Here is a 19,834-nt window from a genome sequence, read left to right as displayed (position 1 = left end):
CTATAAAGAACCCTGAAGTGCCTTCAGAAAGTATTCACACCACTTGACTTGTTCCATGTTCTGTTGTATTACAGCCTGAATTTAAAATGGATTACATTTAGATTCTGTGTCACTGATCTACACACAATACACCATAATGTCTAAGTAGAAATATGTTTTTAGAAATGTTTATAATCTAACAATGAATGAAAAGCTGAAATGTGTTGAGTCAATAAGTATTCAACCCTCTTGTTATGGCAAGCCTAAATAAGTTTAGGAGTAAAATCATGTTTAACAAGTCACATAAGTTGCATGGACTCACTGTGTGCAAGAATAGTGTTTAACATGATTTTTAAATGACCACCCCATGTCTGTACCCCACACATATGATGATCTGTAAGGTCACTCAGTTGAGCAGTGAATTTCAAGCACAGATTCAACCATAAAGACCAGGGAGGTTTTCCAATCTTTCGCAAAGAAGGACACCTATTAGTAGATTGGTAAATATATGAAAAACAGACACTGAATATCCCTTCGAGCAAGGTGAAGTTATTAATTACACTTTGGATGGTGCAGCCCAGGCCACGTGGAGACGCGGGGATCCGAGCTCGGGCGAGAGCCAAAGCCACCCTACCATCCCTCCAAGCCCAGAACCCGCGCCAAGGGAAGGGAGAAGTGGAGGGAGTGGGCCCCCTGCCCTACCCAGTCCTCAGAGAGTCACAGATACACCTACCGTTTACCCGTGCTTCATTGGTCTGTTTCGCTTGATGGCCCTCCGATCTGCACTTGTTAGATGGCCCTCCGACCTGCAACCATTTTCTACGGGTATGTAAACTCAGCAAAAAAAGAAATGTCCTCTCACTGTCAACTGTGTTTATTTTCAGCAAACTTAACATATGTAAATATTTGTATGAACATTACAAGATTCAACAACTGAGACATAAACTGAACAAGTTTCATAGAGATGTTACTAACAGAAATTGAATAATGTGTCCCTGAACAAAGGGGGGGGGGGGCCTTACAACAGGCCTACAAGCCCTCAGTCCAGCCTCTCTCAGCCTATTGCAGACAGTCTGAGCACTGATGGAGGGATTGTGCGTTCCTGGTGTAACTCGGACAGTTGTTGTTGCCATTCGGTACCTGTACACTGTACCTGGTGTGATGTTCGGATGCACCGATCTTGCGCAGGTGTTGTTACACGTGGTCTGCCACTGCGAGGATGATCAGCTGTCCGTCCTGTCTCCCTGTAGCTCTGTCTTAAGCGTCTCACAGTACGGACATTGCAATAGTCCTCATGCCTCCTTGCAGCATGCCTAAGGCACGTTCACGCAGATGAGCAGGGACCCTGGGCATCTTTCTTTTGGTGTTTTTCAGAGTCAGTAGAAAGGCCTCCTTAGTGTCCTAAGTTTTCATAACTGTGACCTTAATTGCCTACCGTCTGTAAGCTGTTAGTGTCTTAACGACCGTTCCACAGGTACATGTTAATGAATTGTTTATGGTTCATTTAACAAGCATGGGAAACAGTGTTTAAACCCTTTTACAATGAAGATCTGTGAAGTTATTTGGAATTTTACAAATTATCTTTGAAAGACAGAGTCCTGTGTTCCCTTTCTTGCAGTGTATCTTATTGCCCATTTTACTGTCGTCCTGGGCTTATAGATCGAGTCAATCCTTCATCAGATGAACAGCAACATGTCGGCTAAAGAGATTTCCTTCCTGAATGCATTTGAAAGTGTTTCATATTGTGATAGTGAAGAGCAAAACTCCTCTCAAGAGAATTAACATTACAGTCACACCAACTGGTAGGCTTATCATACAACTGTACACAATGGTAAGAGAACTGGGGAAGAATGTTACCCCTCTACATACACATTTCTTTACCGGAATCTCTAAATGGAAATACTGGCAGATCCATAAAATGTCATTGTACAGTAGTAGATCTAAGTAAATTAGAGGATTCTAAATTCCTATCTAAGGGGCGTTTTTACAATTATATATTATAATGCAGGGTGAATAAAATGTATATGTTTATTAAGTAATCTTCATTGTCTCAGATCAGCGCGAAATGGTGCTAAAATAGTTGACCACACGGGGGAGGCTATTGCTTGTTGGGGGGGATTTTCCCACCTACAGTAGCCGGGATATTAATCTAATCGTTGGATAACAGATCGGCTCTCGGAACTCATTAACACACGTTACTGTGTGTGTTTCGATATTCTCTCTCTCTCTCTCTCTCTCTCTCTCTCTCTATCTCTCTCAGAACTCATTAACACGCGTTACTGTGTGTGTTTCGATATTCTCTCTCTCTCTCTCTCTCTCTATCTCTCTCAGAACTCATTAACACGCGTTACTGTGTGTGTTTCGATATTCTCTCTCTCTCTCTCTCTCTATCTCTCTCAGAACTCATTAACACGCGTTACTGTGTGTGTTTCGATATTCTCTCTCTCTCTCTCTCTATCTCTCTCAGAACTCATTAACACGCGTTACTGTGTGTGTTTCGATATTCTCTCTCTCTCTCTCTCTCTCTCTCTCTCTCTCTCTCTCTCTCTCTCTCTCTCTCTATCTCTCTCAGAACTCATTAACACGCGTTACTGTGTGTGTTTCGATATTCTCTCTCTCTCTCTCTCTCTCTCTCTCTCTCTCTCTCTCTCTCTCTCTCTCTCTCTCTCTCTATCTCTCTCAGAACTCATTAACACGCGTTACTGTGTGTGTTTCGATATTCTCTCTCTCTCTCTCTCTCTCTATCTCACTTGCTGTCTTGACCTCTGAATGCTCGGCTATGAAAAGCCATCTGGCATTTATTCCTAAGGTGCTGACTGGTTGCACCCTCTATAACGACTGTTTCGATTATTTGACCCTGCTGGTCATCATTTTTTACATTGTATTCAATTTCCAGTGAGACTATTCAAGCTATCGACTCACTGATGAATGAAGATGAAGGGCGATCGGCAAATGCAGTCTGGAATCTGCTGGCATCACAGCACAACATCAACATCGCTCTAATCACAGTCAGATCAGGGACTGCAGTGATGCCTCTTGCACTGAGATGCAGTTCCTTAGACTACTGCGCCACTCGAGAGCCATGACCAATATGACCAATATATATATTATATTTTTCAGAACATTAACCATGTGTGTTCTCTTGTTTTGTACTGTTCTGTAGTTTCGAACCAATGATTTACCAAGATGACATTGAATGTTCCTGAGTGGCCTAGTAACAGTTTTGACTTAAATCGGCTTGAAAATCTAGGGCAAGACTTGAAAATGACTGTCTAGCAATGAACAACAACCAACTTGACAGAGCTTGAAGAATAAAAAAATAAATAATGTGCAAATATTGTACAATCCAGGTGTGCAAAGCTCTTAGAGACTTACCCAGAAAGTGTTTCATTTTCCATAAATGTGATACATTTTTGGAAATTTTCTTCCACTTCGACATTACAGAGGATTTAGTGTACATTTACCAAAAATGACAACTAAATCCATTTTAATATGACTTTGTAACAGAACAAAATGTGGAAAAAGTCAAGCGGCGTGAATACTTTCTGAAGGCTCTGTAAAAGGGTTGTAATGATATCGGAACAGTTTTTTAATGGTTCTTTACCTTAAGGTTCTGTATAGCACCATACAGGGTCCATTTAGAAGCTTAACAGCATGGTTGTTTATAGAACCTTCAAGAAAAGGTTCCATATAGCACCAAAAAGGATTCCGCTATGGTTACAAGCCAAAGAACCCTTATTTGGCAACATTTGTTTTTAGTGTGTACCGTCAACAAAATTGTAATCAGATTAGATAGTTTTGAAAAATTAGATGACCTCTAGATGATTACTTCTTGTGAAAAAATACATTACAACACCTTTCTGTTTTCTCAATGACATTCAATTCAGCATTGAAAAAAATATGCAAGTTTACATTTCTTCCACCTGAGCGAGTCTGACCCCAAGTCAGAAACCACTATGGTGACACAGCAAATGTGTTTAATAGATTATATTTGTCTTCTTCTAATACCTGTTAATGGGAAAGTAATCAAAAAGTTACATTTAGATTATCTTTGTCTTCTTCTAATACATGTTAATGGGAAAGTAATCAAAAAGTTACATTTAGATTATCTTTGTCTTCTTCTAATACCTGTTAATGGGAAAGTAATCAAAAAGTTACATTTAGAAAGTAACCTACCCAACCCTGCACATACGCACTCACACAGGCACACACGCAACGCACTCACGCAGGCACACACGCACTCACACAGGCACACACGCACTCACGCAGGCACACACACACTCACACAGGTACACACGCACTCACACAGGCACACACGCACTCACACAGGCACACACGCACTCACACAGGCACACACGCACTCACACAGGTACACACGCACTCACACAGGTACACACGCACTCACACAGGTACACACGCACTCACACAGGTACACACGCACTCACAAAGGCACACACGCACTCACACAGGCACACACGCAACGCACTCACGCAGGCACACACGCACTCACACAGGTACACACGCACTCACACAGGCACACATGCACTCACACAGGCACACATGCAAAGCACTCACACAGGCACACACGCACTCACACAGGCACACACGCAACGCACTCACACAGGCACACACGCAACGCACTCACACAGGCACACACGCAACGCACTCACGCAGGCACACACGCACTCACACAGGCACACACGCACTCACACAGGCACACACGCAACGCACTCACACAGGCACACACGCAACACACTCACACAGGCACACATGCAACGCACTCACACAGGCACTCACGCAGGCACACACGCAACGCACTCACACAGGCACACACGCACTCACACAGGCACACACGCACTCACACAGACACACGCACTCACACAGGCACACACGCAACGCATTCACACAGGCACACGCGCAACGCACTCACACAGGCACACACGCAACACACTCACACAGGCACACACGCAACGCACTCACGCAGGCACACACGCAACACACTCACGCAGGCACACACGCAACGCACTCACACAGGCACACACACAAACATACACACATACACCCACACATACATATACACACAATCACAGTTGTTCTGTTCTCTGGGTCTTTGTGTCAGACTCCCACTCACACGAAGGAGAAAGTCATCCGGCGGGCGCATGTGGCTCAGAGGCTCCCAAATCATTAGCAGTACCCCCTCCTGAGAGTGTGGGTGGATCACTTTAAACCCCACAACCAAAGATGACAGGCGTGGGAGAGAGAGAGGAGAGGGGAAGGGGGAGAGAAAAATAAAGAGTAAGAGAGAGGAGAGCGAAAGAGAGAAAGAGAGAGAGAGAGAGAGAGGGAGAGAAGAAAAGAGAGAGAGAGAAAGAGAGAAAGAGAGAGAGAGAGAGGGGGGGGGGAGAGAAAGAGTGAGAGAGCGAAAGAGAGAGAAGATGAAGGGAGTCACGAAGCATGCCCCTTCTTTGCCACCCACACACTGAGAAAGAAAGACAGTGAGAAGGCAGATTTTTACAGTGTGTGTGTGTGTGTGTGTGTGTGTGTGTGTGTGTGTGTGTGTGTGTGTGTGTGTGTACTCTACATACCCTGCGCTCCCTGTCTGTGTTCCTGTAGGTGAGTGTGATGAAGTTGAGGTCGGTGGTCTGTGAGTCTGTCTGACGAGCCTCGATTAGCCGGCCAATGTAGCGGTTAACCCGTGTACCAGGCGGGTGCTGCACGGAGCCCGAGAACGACGTCCGGCTACGCACCTTCTCCGATGCCGTCCGCAACGCACGCCTCTGTCAGGGACGCGGGACAGAGGACAATGTGCTAATATTAGGACAGCATCAGAGTCACAAGGACTTGAACCCCATCCACAGGAGAACCTGGAAGTTTGCCGTTCCACCTTTATACAAATGTTCATTCCAAGGTTTAATGAGTTCTTATACTGTAGGTCCTACAGCTTATATAGTTTAGTCGCAAACAGTTATTGGAATAAATAATGAATCATGGCATACAGGAAACATATAGGAAACATACACTCAGCGGCCAGTTTATTAGGTATACCCATATAGTACCGGGTCGGAACCCCCTTTGCCCCCAGAACAGCTTGAAGGAAAAAATTCCCCACACCATTGACACCAGACAGGATGGGTCCATGGACTTAAGACAAATTCTGACTCTGCCATCAGCATGACGCAACAGGAACCAGGATTCGTCGGACCAGGCAATGTTTTTCCACTCCTCAATTGTCCAGTGTCTGTGATTGAGTGCCCACTGGAACCACTAATAAACTGGCCACTGAGTGTATAACAACTGTATTGGTAAGAATAACATTCCCTTCAATTGGTAATGCCCTTGTTAGTGTATCAAATGGTGAGACTGTGGAAACACAGCTAACACAACACCAACACAAATAACACAACACAAACACAGCTAAGACAATCACTTCAAACTGAAGCTGGAAAGACCGCAAAGTAGCTACATTTCGTTTCGTTTGACCTGTTTTCTATTTCTTTGTATATGTTCTTAAAAATTATGATTTTGACTGGCTGAGAAAAGCTGTCTGCCTGTCTATCTTGTCTCGACTCCCGACCCCTACACGTACATTATTATTATTTAAATATTTAAACAATTTTGCAAATATCAGAGAGACAGACCACAAGTTTTATACAGCTCTCCGCTATTGAAAACCAATTGCTAATCTAAAAGAAATGGGAGATAATGTCTAGATGCTTTTTACAATGGAGATCAAATGTATAAATTGTCTGGCTGGGCTGATGAGACAGTGGATTGGAACAGAGCTTTAGCCGGTGGTAACTTGTGGAATAGACACCGGCTGATTTGAACCAATCAGCATCCATGATTAGACCCACCCGTTGAACAATGTAATATTATTGAGTGTCATAATGCTAGCATTAGCAGTGAGTTCTACAACGTAATACTTTTGGTTGTCATAACGCTAGCATTAGCAGTGAGCTCTACAGTGAATTCTAAAGCCAGACAAAGCCCCGACAGTTATTAGAGGATTACACAGTTACAGGGCTATTCCTGACAGAGAAATGATGCCTCCACACACACACCAATCATAACACACTGAGTCATCACTGAGTCACAGTTTTCAACACACACCCACCCTATAATATAGCGGTTTGTTTTGGTGTTAGAGTTAGCAATGATATCTGTTGCCTTGGTTTTAACCAAGTTTCTGTAACTTACTCTGGGAATGAGTGTGTTGGCACTTATAGGAGTGATACAGATTAGTGTGTGTGTGTGTGTGTGTGTGTGTGTGTCTTCAGGATTAGGAAACCGAGCAGGATTTCACAGCTGGACATAAAAACCCGTTAAAAGGCTTTTAGCTCTCAGACATATTATTTCCCAGAAATACGAATACACACACACACAACACCCACACACACACACCTTGTCATCGTCGTCGCAGGTCATGACGTTAGAGAAGGGGATCTCCGCCTTGAACATCTTCCTACAGTGCATGAGCTGAACCAGCAGGTAGCACACTGTCTTAAACTTCATCTTCTTGGCTGGCTTGATATCCGACAGGATCAACCCTGGGAAGATCTGAGGAGAGAAGGGAGAGAGAGGGAGAGGGGGAGAGAGGGGGAATAGAGGGAGCAGGCAGAGAGAAAGGGGTGGGGGAGAGAGAGGGAAAGGGAGAGGGAGGTGGGAAAGAGGGGGAGGGAGGGAAGGAGTGGGGGAGGGAGAGAGTGGAGGGGGTAAAGCAGGGGGAGAGAGATGTTTAAGTACTAGAGAAAGATCTTCAGCCTTTATAATATAAACTCTATAAAAGAGCCTATTAACTGGTAGTGTTGTGTGATAGAGTCTAATAACTGGTAGTGTTATGTGATAGAGAGTCTAATAACTGGTAGTGTTATGTGATAGAGTCTATTAACTGGTAGTGTTATGTGATAGAGTCTAATAACTGGTAGTGTTGTGTGATAGAGTCTAATAACTGGTAGTGTTATGTGATAGAGTCTAATAACTGGTAGTGTTATGTGATATAGAGTCTAATAACTGGTAGTGTTATGTGATTTAGTCTAATAACTGGTAGTGTTATGTGATAGAGTCTAATAACTGGTAGTGTTATGTGATAGAGTATAATAACTGGTAGTGTTATGTGATAGAGAGTCTAATAACTGGTAGTGTTATGTGATATAGAGTCTAATAACTGGTAGTGTTATGTGATAGAGTCTATTAACTGGTAGTGTTATGTGATAGAGTCTATTAACTGGTAATGTTATGTGATAGAGTCTAATAACTGGTAGTGTTATGTGATAGAGTCTAATAACTGGTAGTGTTATGTGATAGAGTCTAATAACTGGTAGTGTTATGTGATAGAGTCTAATAACTGGTAGTGTTAAGTGATAGAGTCTAATACCTGGTAGTGTTATGTGATAGAGTCTAATAACTGGTAGTGTTATGTGATAGAGTCTAATAACTGGTAGTGTTATGTGATAGAGTCTAATAACTGGTAGTGTTATGTGATTTAGTCTAATAACTGGTAGTGTTATGTGATAGAGTCTAATAACTGGTAGTGTTATGTGATAGAGTCTAATAACTGGTAGTGTTATGTGATTTAGTCTAATAACTGGTAGTGTTATGTGATAGAGTCTAATAACTGGTAGTGTTATGTGATAGAGTCTATTAACTGGTAGTGTTATGTGATAGAGTCTAATAACTGGTAGTGTTATGTGATAGAGTCTAATAACTGGTAGTGTTATGTGATAGAGTCTATTAACTGGTAGTGTTATGTGATAGAGTCTAATAACTGGTAGTGTTATGTGATAGAGTCTAATAACTGGTAGTGTTATGTGATATAGAGTCTAATAACTGGTAGTGTTATGTGATAGAGTCTAATAACTGGTAGTGTTATGTGATAGAGTCTAATAACTGGTAGTGTTATGTGATATAGAGTCTAATAACTGGTAGTGTTATGTGATAGAGTCTAATAACTGGTAGTGTTATGTGAGAGGAAGAGAGAGAGATAAAATGATCACATCAGGACTATCAGTCCTAACACTTCCTGAGGAAGAAAAGATGAGACAGATCAAGCAGTGTGTGTGTGTGTGTGTGTGTGTGTGTGTGTGTGTGTGTGTCTGCCTGCTCTAGATGATACGTTAGACCTCTTGTGGTTATTAAGTGTTTCAGGTACAACAACTAAATACAGACTATTTAACAGAATGGTGCAAAGGAAGTTGAAGTTGACTAATCTGGGCAACCCATAACCAAATCACACATAAGGGGTGACCAGCCACTGCATTGTGTTCTGGGTGGAGCACAGGAGATGTTGGACTAGTGTAAGTGGCGGGACCAGGATATGGACCCCGGTGCACTATAAAGGGAATAGGGTGCCATTTTGGATGAAAACAGTATGAGTCACTGTGTACCTTAAGTCTGTTGGAGGGTACAATATAAGATTGTTGTGGTTGTGTGTTTGTGTATATACGGTCATTGGAATGTGTGTGTGTGTGTGTGTGTGTGTGTGTGTGTGTGTGTGTGTGTGTGTGTGTGTGTGTGTGTGTGTGTGTGTGTGTGTGTGTGTGTGTGTGTGTGGTTGTGTACCTTTCGCCTGTGGGAGGGTACTATGAAGAAGGTCTCAATGTTGTGTTTCTGTAGGAAGGTATGTCGATCATGGCCAAAGCCAGGCTCCACCTCATAGTCTCCATTCAAACACTCTAGAGTAGTCCTGGTTATGTGGACCTTACTGAAAGAGGAGAGAGAGAGAGAGAGAGAGAGGCATGAGAAGGAAGGGGTATACAGGGAAAGTGGGGAGAGAGAGAGGTGGGGGGAGTAATTATGGATATGTAATTCATTAAAGGAGAATCAGAAACTGTTTTCATCTCTTCCAGGTTTGAGATAGATCATTAATCATTCATTACATTTCAGTTCATCTACTGAGCACACTGAGATTGGAATTAAATGGATCCCTACCCTGCTATCTCTGCTCATTAGCTGGTTCTTGTTTACTTGGCTCCTGAGTGACACAGCAGTCTAAGGCACTGCATCTCAGTGCTTTAGGCGTCACTACAGACACCCTGATTCAAATCCAGGCTGTATCACAACCAGCCGTGACTGGGAGTCCCATAAGGCGGCGCACAATTGGCCCAGCATCGTCCGGGTTTGGCCGGTGTAGGCCGTCATTGCAAATAAGAATTTGTTCTTATTAACTGACTTGCCTAGTTAAAAATAAGGTTAAATAAAATAAAAATAAAAAAGACTTTAATTGCATCGAATTGAAAGCACTCCCCTTTTTGTACACTCAACATTTCACGACTCTGGGACCAATAAAATGCATTAAATATAGCTTCTGTAGTTTTGTGATTGTTCAGAAATAGTTTTGGAGATACAAGGCTTTCTGTCAATAGCGAGACAATTCTTCCCCAAAAGAGCTTGACAAAACATTCCATGTCATCAATATGTGGCATTTCCCAAATGACACCTTACTCCCTATATATGGGCTATTCATGGGCTCTGGTCAAAAATAGTGCACTACTGCATATAGGGAATAGGGAGCCAATTAGGACTCAGACATAGTTTCCAGAAGTCATACATACCCAGGCAGTCCTCCTGCCTCCATCACATTGGCCAGAGTGACATCATTGGACCAGACATCATACTGCCACTTCCGGAGTCCCAGAACCCCACAGAGTACACGGCCCGTGTGCAGACCCACACGCATGTTCAGATCCACCTCTGTAGCCTCCACCACAGACCTAGGAAGAGATAGAAGCCTCGTGAAATGTACAGCCTGCTTCTAGCCTAAAGCATTGTTGTAGACCGCTTTATATCATCAGAATATACATTTTTTCACTTTAAAATCTTAAACTAACAAGTGGTATGCTTGTTAACGGGTACGGCCCTGAGTGTGCACTCTGTCATGACTGTCCTGATCGGGTCAGGTTACAGGAGACCACAACCCTACAGATTATCGCTCAACCCCAACAGAGGAGGAGAGATCTAGGGGTCTGAAGATGTGGGGGTTTTATGACCCCTCAGGCCCCTGGTAAAACTTAGGCCACAGACAAATTCCTTTTGTCGTGTTACTATGGAGAACCAGCCTCAGAACATTAAACATGAAATAAAGGGAATTTGGAACAATGGTTTCCGTCAGCCACAACGGTGGTCATGACGATAGATGGAATATGAAAATGTATGTCATTTTTGTTTTGTTATTAAAGGTTAATAGATGACGTTATTACGAAAACATTGTAACGTCAACAGTTTACCTAGTATATGTTTGATGTTTATACATTGTACGTTGTGTGGAAAATGTCAAAATCAAAGAGAATGTTTTGGTAAAGATGAAATGTGAAGTTAGTTGTCTAAAATTGGATTTGAGTAAAATCTGGACCTTGCCTCATTAACTTGGTACTCCTAGAGAATTGCCCTAAAGGCGGCTACGCCCACTTCTGACCCAAGGGTATAAAACCTGTGAGTATAGAATTTACAAGGAGACTACGTGACCCAAGCTGCAGCAAGGTCTAAAAAGTCAATGAACCCAGAACGCAACGCAAGTTTGAGGACAAAGAAATCCTTTTCTACTCAAGCTACGGATGAGTAGCTGTGTCTAAGAGGGTGAATTCAAGTCGAACCACCTAGCCTCCATCTCCCATCAAATCATGGTATCTGCACTGTTTCATTCCAACGCTGTGAGCTCTGAGCTACAGAGCTGTCTGTCCTCAGAAGACCCCTTCCAGAGAAAGGGGTGAGGAAACAGACTCCTAAGCCAAAAAGGACACTGACACCGGGAGGACGAGCAGGGAGGTGCGCCGGAGTAGTGCGTCATCGAACAGCCGAAGGCCTACGCAGAGAATCCTCGGAGATCATCCCCACGTAATTACATCATTATATTCTGACCCATAAGAGCGGCAGTTTGGGTCAAGGCTAGGGTTAGAATAGCATAGCTGACAAATTCACCCAAATGTATATTTTTCTTGTGTACTTTCTTTTTCACGCGGGTAACACGCGTCATAGTGTGTTGGCCCTGTTATACTAAGTTCTAATCAATAGCCTATAATGTGTTTTGTCTATGTGTATCTTTTATCATCATTTTAGATTTCTAGTAAATAAATATTCAACTAAGATTGGTTTGGTACGAACTCATTGGTGAGACACGGGTCCGTGCAGATTCACGGGCTCTACCACGTTCAGAACGAGATTGGTAGAGGCAACTGGTTCATTTGCGGCTGTTGTAAAATCAATATTCTGATATTCTTTAAGTTAATTTGGGAAATAGAAACTCAATAAAAACTAGTTTTCCCATGGTGCCCCAGGTTAATGAGTTAATAATTGCTTGATTCAGTTAATCACGCAATTAGAAACTTGTAATCATTTGATGAGCAACAGTCGTCACATTAACTAATACAACGTCACGACATAGACTAAGTCTGTAAGTAATGTCTGACAGCAGAGGTCGATGTTTTGGAAACCACAGTGGGATCCACTGAGGGTCCAAACAAAGCTCTGTATGTAATTTATCACATGGTAACTACTTTTCTTTGGGTTTGACTTCAACTTTTTTAACTCACTTTTACATATTAACAAAATGTGATAATTATCAAAAGCAACTACCAGAGTTGTTTACATTTACAATCACTGTTTGAGAAATAAAAAACAATGCTAAGATTTCAGAATATATTCCTCTGCTAAGAAGGTGAAATATCTAGATAAAAACAAAAAGCTTCCAGCAGGGGACGGCATTCGTTCTTCCAAGTTCCGACAATTGACAGATATGTAGTGTGACATTCGAAGCTTTTAACATCATCATCACGTGGTATTGTTTCTTCGATACAAGCATCGTTACGTTGTGTCGAATCCAGGACCCCAGCGTCACAAGCTCTGCTGGTCGGCTACTGCGTAACAACCTAGCGGTGCCAAAAGCCCTGATCTGCCCTATAAAGCGTATCTAAATTATGATCACCAGAACAGCCAAATAATTTTTTTTTAGATGATCGTTTTAGGCCCTAAAATTAGTTTATTATGCTAAATTTCGATCCCTATGGGGAATCATTTTTAAGTTCACAACAAATCGAGATATTTCATTAAATAATGATCCATTCTGACTACTACATTTGTCATCACACAGCACTACTTGCTGACACAGACCAATGACGGGCCGGCATGCTACGAAGAGGCTCCTGGCTGACTCTCTCAGGCAGGATTGAAATTAATACATTGACCATGATCCTTTGCTAGTTACGGCTATTTTCATGATCCTTGGCACTCCAAATTGAAATACTTCCGGTTTCATGCGCCATAAGGAGTTTTCCATTGGAATACATGATGACGTCAGCGCTATCACTGTCAACTGGTTTCAATGTCTATGGTTCAATCAGTAGTGCTTTGAAAACTGAATCGGAGCATCAGTGCCCCGGCATGAATTGTCCCATCACTACATATTCTAATATAATAATAATATTAACATTGCTAATTACATAAATGAATAAAAATGGTTACTATTTTGGGATTTGGGATTTACTTTGGGATTTACATGGACACTTAAGGAATTTATTCACCTCTGTAAGCATAATTTAAGCTACAATACTGTCAGTGTTCAACCTTAACATGTGATGACAATACACCAGTCTCAATCTTGTTTTAAGAGTCCCAAAAATGAGAACCAAGCTTCTAAAAAGGTCATTTCAGCCCCCTAGTCTTGGAATTCCCTCCAAGCCAACCTAAAAGTCCAGGACCTGGAGGAGTTCAAAGGACAAAAAGATGAAAAGAAAAGCAATTATTTCTAGCTACTAGCTTGCGCTGCCTTATGTAAGGAAACACACACACATATCCACTGTTTGTTTGCTACTGAATTTGTGCTGTTGTCTTCTGTCTGTGTTGTCCATTTTGTCTTACTTTTTTTGTCTTTTTTTTTTTATCCCTGCCACTTCCCCCACCGCCTTTTGCCGCTAAACAGGTCTAGCCTGGTTAAATAAACCAAAGGTGCAGATTTGAACAATTTACCAATGGCAATGGTTCCTTGAGGAACTCCAGTTGTTCCTTGAGGATCTCAGGGGTTCCTCGAGTCACCACTAATTCTAAGAGTGGATCACTGCTACTCCAAGGCCCTCCCCTGCACTCCTTTCTGCAAATCTGACCACGACTCCCTTTTGCTCCTGCCTTCCTATTAGCAGAAACTCAAAAGAGGATGTACCCGTGCTAAGGACTATTCAACGCTGGTCTGACCAATCGGAATCCATGCTTCAAGATTGTTTTGATCACGCGGACTGGGATATGTTCCGGGTAGCATCAGAGAATAACATAGACGCATACATTGATTCAGTGAGTGAGTTTATAAGGAAGTGTATAGGAGATGCTGTACCTACTGTGACTATTAAAACCTACCCTAACCAGAAACCGTGGAGAGATGGAGGCATTCACGCAAAACTGAAAGCGCCGCATTTAACCATCGTAAGGTGACTGGGATTATGGCCGAATACCAGCAGTGTAGTTATTCCCTCCGCAAGGCAATCAAAGAAGTGAAATGTCAGTACAGAGACAAAGTGGAGTCGCAATTCAACGGCTCAGACACGAGACATATTAGACAGGGTCTACAGACATAAAAGGAAAACCACAAAAGGAAAACCAGCCACGTCACGGACACCGACGTCTTGTTTCCAGTCAAACTAAACACCTTCTTTGCCCGCTTTGAGGATAATACAGTGCGACCGACGGGGCCCGCTACCAAGGACTGTGGGCTCTCCTTCTCCGTGGCCAACGTAAGTAAGACATTCAAAGGTGTTAACCCTCGCAAGACTGCGGGCCCAGACAGCATCCCTAGCCGCGTCATCAGAGCATGTGCAGACCAGCTGGCTGGTGTGTTTACGGACATATTCAATCTCTCCCTATCCCAGTCTGCTGTTCCCACATGCTTCAAGATGGCTACCATTGTTCCTGTACCCAAGAAGGCAAAGGAAACTAAACCAAATGACTATCGCCCCGTAGCACTCACTTCTGGCATCATGAAGTGTTTTGAAATACTAGTCAAGGATCATATCACCTCCACCTTACCTGTCACCCTAGAACCACTTCAATTTACTTACCACCCCAATAGATCCACAGACTATGCAAATGCCTTCACATTGCATACTGCCCTATCTCATCTGGACAAGAGGAATACCTATCGAAGAAAGCTGTTCATTGACAATAGCTCAGCATTCAACACCATACTACCCTCCAAGCTCATCATTAAGCTTGAGGCCCTGGGTCTCAACCCCACCCTGTGCAATTGGGTCCTGGACTTGCTGACAGGCTGCCCCCAGGTGGTGAAGGTAGGAAACAACATCTCCACTTTGCCAATGCTCCACACTGGGGCCCCACAAGGGTGTGTGCTCAGCCCCCTCCTGTACTCCCTGTTCACCCATGACTGCATGGACATGCAGGCCTCCAACTCCATCATCAAGTTTGCAGACGACACAACAGTAGTAGGCTTGATTACCTACAATGACAAGACAGCCTACAGGGAGGAGGTGAGGGAACTCGGAGTGTGGTGTCAGGAAAACAACATTCTCACTCAACGTCAACAAAACAAAGGAGAAAATCGTGGACTTCAGGAAACAGCAAAGGGAGCACTCCCTTATCCACATCGATGGGACAGCAGTGGAGAAGGTGGAAAGTCTTAAATTCGTCGGCATACACTTCACGGACAAACTGAAATGGTCCACCCACACAGACAGTGTGGTGAAGAAGACATAACAGTGCCTCTTCAACCTCAGGAGGCTGAAGAAATGTGGCTTGTCACCTAAAACCCTTACAAACCTTGACAGATGCAGAATTGAGAGCATCCTGTCAGGCTGTATCACCGCTTGGTACGGCAACTGCACCGAACACAACCGCAAGGCTCTCCAGACGGTGGTGTGGTCTGCACAACGCATCACCGGAGGCAAACTACCCGGCCTCCAGGACACCTACAGCACCCGATGTCACAGGAAGGCCAAAAATATCATTAAGGACAACAACCACCCGAGCCACTGCCTGTTCACCACGCTATCATCAAGAAGGAGAGGTCAATACAGGTGCATCAAAGCTGGGACCAAGAGACTAAAAAACAGCTCCTATCTCAAGGCCATCAGCCTGTTTAACAGCCATCACTAAAACAGAGAGGCTGCTGCCTGCATACAGACTTGAAATCATTGGCCAATTGAATAAATGAATCACTAGCCACTTTAATAATGCCCCTTTAATAATGTTTAAATACATTGCATTACTCATCTCTTGTGTATATACTGTATTTAATACCTTCTATTGCTCATCCATATATTTTTATGATATACAGTTGAAGTCAGAAGTTTACATACATTTAGGTTGGAGTCAATAAACCTCATTTTTCAACCACTCCAGAAATGTCATGTTAACAAACTATAGTTTTGGCAAGTCGGTTAGGACATCTACTTTGTGCATAACACAAGTAATTTTTCCAACAATTGTTTACAGACAGATTATTTAACTTATGATTCACTGTATCACAATTCCAGTGGGTCAGAAGTTTACATATGCTAAGTTGACTGTGCCTTTAAACAGCTTGGAAAATTCTAGAAAATTATGGCATGGCTTTAGAAGCTTCTGACAGGCTAATTGACATAATTTGAGTCAATTGGAGGTGTACGTTTGGATGGTTTTCAAGGCCTACCTTCAAACTCAGTGCCTCTTTGCTTGACATCATGGGAAAATCAAAAGAAATCAGCGAAGTGAAGTGAATCAGTGAAGATGCTGGAGTAAACAGGCACGAACGTATCCATATCCACAGTAAAACACGTCCTATATCGACTTAACCTGAAAGGCTGCTCAGCCAGGAAGAAGCCACTGCTCCAAAACCGCCATAATAAAGCCAGACTATGGTTTGCAACTGCACATGGGGACAAAGATCGTACTTTTTTGGAGAAATGTCCTCCTCTGGTCTGATGAAACAAAAATATAACTGTTTGGCCATAATGACCATCGTTATGTTTGGAGGCGAAAGGGGGAGGCTTGCAAGCCAAAGAACAGCATTCCAACTGTGAAGCACAGGGATGGCAGCATCATGTTGTGTGGGTGCTTTGCTGCAGGAGGGATTGGCATCATGAGGTAGGGAAATTATGTGGATATACTGAAGCAACATCTCAAGACATCAGTCAGGAAGTTAAAGCTTGGTTGCAAATTGGTCTTCCAAATGGACATTGACCCCAAGCATACTTCCAAAGTTGTGGCAAAATGGATTAAGGACAACAAAGTCAAGGTATTGGAGTTGCCATCACAAAGCTCTGACCTCAATCCAGTAGAACATTTGTGGGCAGAACTGAAAAAGTGTGTGCGAGCAAGAAGGCCTACAAACCTGACTCAGTTACACCAGCTCTGTCAGGAGGAATAGGCCAAAATTCACCCAACTTATTGTGGGAAGCTTGTGGAAGGCTACCCGAAACATTTGACCCAAGTTAAATCATTTAAAGGCAATGCTACCAAATACTAAGTGAGTGTATGTAAACTTCTGACCCACTGAGAATGTGATGAAAGAAATAAAAGCTGAAATAAATAATCCTCTCTACTATTATTCTGACATTTCACATTCTTAAAATAAAGTGGTGATCCTAACTGACCTAAGACAGGGAATTGTTACTCGGATTAAATGTCAGGAATTGTGAAACACTGAGTTTAAATGTATTTGGCTAAGGTGTATGTAAACTTCCGACTTCAACTGTATCCTTATTCCATTCCTTTATTTAGATTTGTGTGTATTAGGTAGTTGTGGGGGAATTGTTAGATTAGATGTTGGATATTGATGCAATGTCGGAAGTAGAAGAACAAGCATTTCGCTACACACATAACATCTTCTAACCATGTGTATGTGACCAATAAAATTTGATTTGATTTGTAGAGCTGATACCTACCTGTGTGTGTGTGTGTGTGTGTGTGTGTGTGTGTGTGTGTGTGTGTGTGTGTGTGTGTGTGTGTGTGTGTGTGTGTGTGTGTGTGTGTGTGTGTGTGTGCGTGTCTTAGTGGTATGGTTTTGAGGAGATAAAGTGGGACTATTTCCACCACAGTCTCTCCTTTCCTCCACATGAGTATATATAGAGGGAGAGAAGGGGAATCTAGGGGGAGAGAGTGGATAATTCAAGAAGCGAGAGAAAGAGAGGACCATACGGAATAGAGAGAGAAAGAGAGGACCATATGGAATAGAGAGAGAAAGAGAGGACCATATGGAATAGAGAGAGAAAGAGAGGACCATATGGAATAGAAAGAGAAAGAGAGGACCATATGGAATAGAGAGAGAAAGAGAGGACCATATGGAATAGAGAGAGAAAGAGAGGACCATATGGAATAGAGAGAGAAAGAGAGGACCATATGGAATAGAGAGAGAAAGAGAGGACCTTATGGAATAGAGAGAGAAAGAGAAGACCATATGGAATAGAGAGAGAAAGAGAGGACCATATGGAATAGAGAGAGAAAGAGAGGACCATATGGAATAGAGAGAGAAAGAGATGACCATAAGGAATTGAGAGAGAAAGAGAGGACCATATGGAATAGAGAGAGAAAGAGAGGACCATATGGAATAGAGAGAGAAAGAGAGGACCATATGGAATAGAGAGAGAACGAGAGGACCATATGGAATAGAGAGAGAAAGAGAGGACCATAAGGAATTGAGAGAGAAAGAGAGGACCATATGGAATAGAGAGAAAAAGAGAGGACCATAAGGAATAGAGAGAGAAAGAGAGGACCATATGGAATAGAAAGAGAAAGAGAGGACCTTATGGAATAGAGAGAGAAAGGAGTAGTGTGTATGAGCGAGGTGAGGAGAGAGGAGTGTGTATGAGGGAGGGAGGAGAGAGGAGTGTGAATTAGGGAGGAAGGAGAGAGGAGTGTGTATGAGTGAGGTGAGGAGAGAGGACAGTGAATGAGCAAGGGAGGAGAGAGGAGTGTGAATGAGCGAGGTGAGGAGAGAGGACAATGTATGAGCAAGGGAGGAGAGAGGAGTGTGAATGAGCGAGGTGAGGAGAGAGGACAATTTATGAGCAAGGGAGGAGGAAGGAGTGTGTTTGAGCAAGGGATGAGAGAGGAGTGTGTATGAGCGAGGTGAGGAGAGAGTGTATGGCAACACTTGTCCTGGGTGATAATGAGCTCCAGCATTGATATCCATCCGCTCAACAGAAAGAAAGGAAAACAACACAACAGCAGAAATGCTCTGCTCTGCTTCTCATTCTGGAGTATGGGATCAACACTGTGACACTATGTCTCTCTGAGTGTGTGTGTGTGTGTGTGTGTGTGTGTGTGTGTGTGTGTGTGTGTGTGTGTGTGTGTGTGCGTGCGCATGTGCACGTTTGTGTGTGTATGATTTGCGTATCCTGAAAATAATTTTGCATGACAGTGTGCGGTCCGTGTATGCTCACTGTGTTTGTGTGCATGTGTGTGAGTGTGTGTGTGTGTGGTCAGTGCAGACTCACGTGATAGTGTCGATCATGTCCAGGCCCATCTCTACACAACAGTGTGCATGGTCTGCCTTGGGTTGGGTCAGACCTGACACACAGTAGTAACAGTCCCCCAGAATCTTTATACGCCTACAGTGGTTCTCCTGGAGAGATGAGGGAGAGGGGTAGAGGGAGAGGGAGGGAAGAAGAGGGGGGAGGAGGGGGAGAGGGAGAGAAGAGCGGGATAGACGAGAGAGGGGGAGCGGTGGGACAGAGTGGTGGAAGAGGGAGAGGAGAGAAGAGAGAGGGGTGGAAGAGTGGGGAGAGAGAAGAAGAGAGACAGAGAGCAATGGTGAGATGAAGAAATGGGGAGGAAAAGAGAGAGTGCAATGGAGAGGTGAAGAAATGGGGAGGAAAAGAGAGAGTGCAATGGAGAGGTGAAGAAATGGGGAGGTAGAGAGACAGAGGGCAATAGAGAGGGAATA

General features: G+C 43.3%; 1 protein-coding gene across 1 annotated transcript in view; it reads right to left on the bottom strand.

Annotated features, from left to right (window-relative positions):
- Positions 1 to 5,537: 5,537 nt before the first annotated feature.
- LOC110523017 (adenylate cyclase type 1-like) overlaps positions 5,538 to 19,834 on the bottom strand; it is a gene marked incomplete at its 3' end in the record, with an annotated part of 197,528 nt that continues 183,231 nt past the window's right edge. The window contains exons 5-9 of the mRNA XM_036979070.1: positions 19,386 to 19,513; positions 10,530 to 10,688; positions 9,538 to 9,679; positions 7,381 to 7,536; positions 5,538 to 5,756 (exon numbers count right to left, since the gene is read on the bottom strand). Of these exons, the coding sequence (XP_036834965.1) occupies positions 5,538 to 5,756; positions 7,381 to 7,536; positions 9,538 to 9,679; positions 10,530 to 10,688; positions 19,386 to 19,513 (804 nt within the window). The remainder of the gene's footprint in view (positions 5,757 to 7,380; positions 7,537 to 9,537; positions 9,680 to 10,529; positions 10,689 to 19,385; positions 19,514 to 19,834) is intronic.

The sequence above is a fragment of the Oncorhynchus mykiss genome, chromosome 5 (genome assembly GCF_013265735.2).
Source record: "Oncorhynchus mykiss isolate Arlee chromosome 5, USDA_OmykA_1.1, whole genome shotgun sequence".
Lineage (NCBI taxonomy): Eukaryota > Metazoa > Chordata > Actinopteri > Salmoniformes > Salmonidae > Oncorhynchus > Oncorhynchus mykiss.
The sequence above is the reverse complement of the archived record's forward strand: the minus strand, read 5'-3'. Positions and strand labels throughout refer to the sequence as shown.